Here is a 1,551-nt window from a genome sequence, read left to right on the forward strand (position 1 = left end):
TCATGGAAGTATCACGGCCTCGAGAACGTCACGGCAGTACACGTCTTGATTGATTTTGGCCCCTTGATCGACGAAAACAAGGGGTGTCTTGCCTCTTGCACAAATTCCGTCCCAAACCATGACTGACATTGGATTTTGGCGATGTTTGATGATGACTGAGCATCCAGGAGCCTCTGCAGACCAATTCCTGTCGTTTTGATGGTTGTGCGCCTGTTGTATGGAGAAAAGCTTCTTGTGTGTGAAGAGAATGCTCTCCCATTGTTGACCTGCGGCCCAACACTTGAGTTGACGGCATCTTTGGAGTTGCATGCGCTTGTTTTCGTCAGTGGGGAGCTGAATCTTTTGGAACTTGTAGGGTTTGAGTCTGAGTTCCTTTATCGCCATTAACTGCAACAATTCACGATTGATTCCAATCTCATGAGCAATTTTTCTCATGGAGATCTTTGCATATTGGTCAACTTGCTTTGATGATCTTATGGTTTTTAGACGTGCTGACAGTGCGCTTTCTTCCATGTCTGGGATGGTCACTATCATGGCCAAGCTCCTTGAATCGCCAAACTGCATCCGAGACTCTCATTTTGGAAACACCGAGCAAATGAACAATTTCACATTGACACGTTCCTTGCCGAAATAGCTCCAAAATTACACGTTTGTTTAACATCCTTAAAAAAATAAAGAACTAACCCTTATTACACTGAAAGCACATTTACATGGGCAGGAAATCATGGAGAATTAAACATAACAGTATGTAAATTGGTGACGGTAAAAAAGTTCAAGTGCAGCATTGCTACAAACTTTGTACGGGTTAATTATTGTCACCCTGTACATATTTAATAAATTAAATTGATGCATTTTGTATTTAAAATAAATGAATTTATAAAAAAAATACAAAAAGATTTTTAAAAATTAATAAATATATAATAAATTTTCTTTCATTTAAATAAAAGAAACTAAAGTAAATTTAAAATACAGGAGTTGGAGTCGACACATTTTTTCTGACTCTGACTCCTCTGTCCAGAAATTCCTCTCGACTTCTACTCCATAGCCCTGGTTAACACTCAGTAAATTATATTCTAGTAATTCGAACAAATTATAAAAATTTGAATTTTAATTATTTTGGAATCAAAACTAAATGTAAAATAAGAATTACAAATTTTTCATAACACCTAGGGAACTTAACTTTAATGTAAACTAATCTCAAACAATACCAACAATAAAGTTAATTTACTTGCAAAACTCATAAAATTTAACCGTCATTACAAAGAACACCAAAAAGACTCCAATCACTTCAAAATCATTGTACCTTGCACTTGGTAATCTCATTTCACACTTGGTAGCTTCATTTCAACACTTTTCTCTCATTCTTCAGTTGTATTATACTCCTTGAGTGTAACATCACAATAGCTTATGCCAATCCATCCTGTTCACATACATGCTAACATTTTAATTCTTAGCAATCTTTTCCTTTGATTTATATGTTGAATTTTTAAACCTGCAACAATGTGATTAAGTGGCTATTCTTTAACCTACATTAGAGATTGCTTAATTGGA

The 1,551-nt window shown here is 35.3% G+C and overlaps 1 protein-coding gene across 1 annotated transcript; it reads right to left on the reverse strand.

Annotated features, from left to right (window-relative positions):
* On the reverse strand, window positions 1–564 carry LOC111630602. Its single transcript, XM_023374722.1, has one exon. It carries the CDS (start codon window positions 562–564, stop codon window positions 1–3), a length of 564 nt encoding a protein of 187 aa, XP_023230490.1.
* Window positions 565–1,551: the final 987 nt, after the last annotated feature.

The sequence above is a fragment of the Centruroides sculpturatus genome, unplaced genomic scaffold (assembly GCF_000671375.1).
Source record: "Centruroides sculpturatus isolate CEXI.00-Female unplaced genomic scaffold, Cexi_2.0 scaffold683, whole genome shotgun sequence".
In the NCBI taxonomy this organism is placed as follows: domain Eukaryota; kingdom Metazoa; phylum Arthropoda; class Arachnida; order Scorpiones; family Buthidae; genus Centruroides; species Centruroides sculpturatus.

Coding starts and splice junctions, on each gene's coding strand:
- LOC111630602 (XM_023374722.1), bottom strand. CDS start 564: ATGCAGTTTGGCGATTCAAGGAGCTTGGCCATGATAGTGACCATCCCA.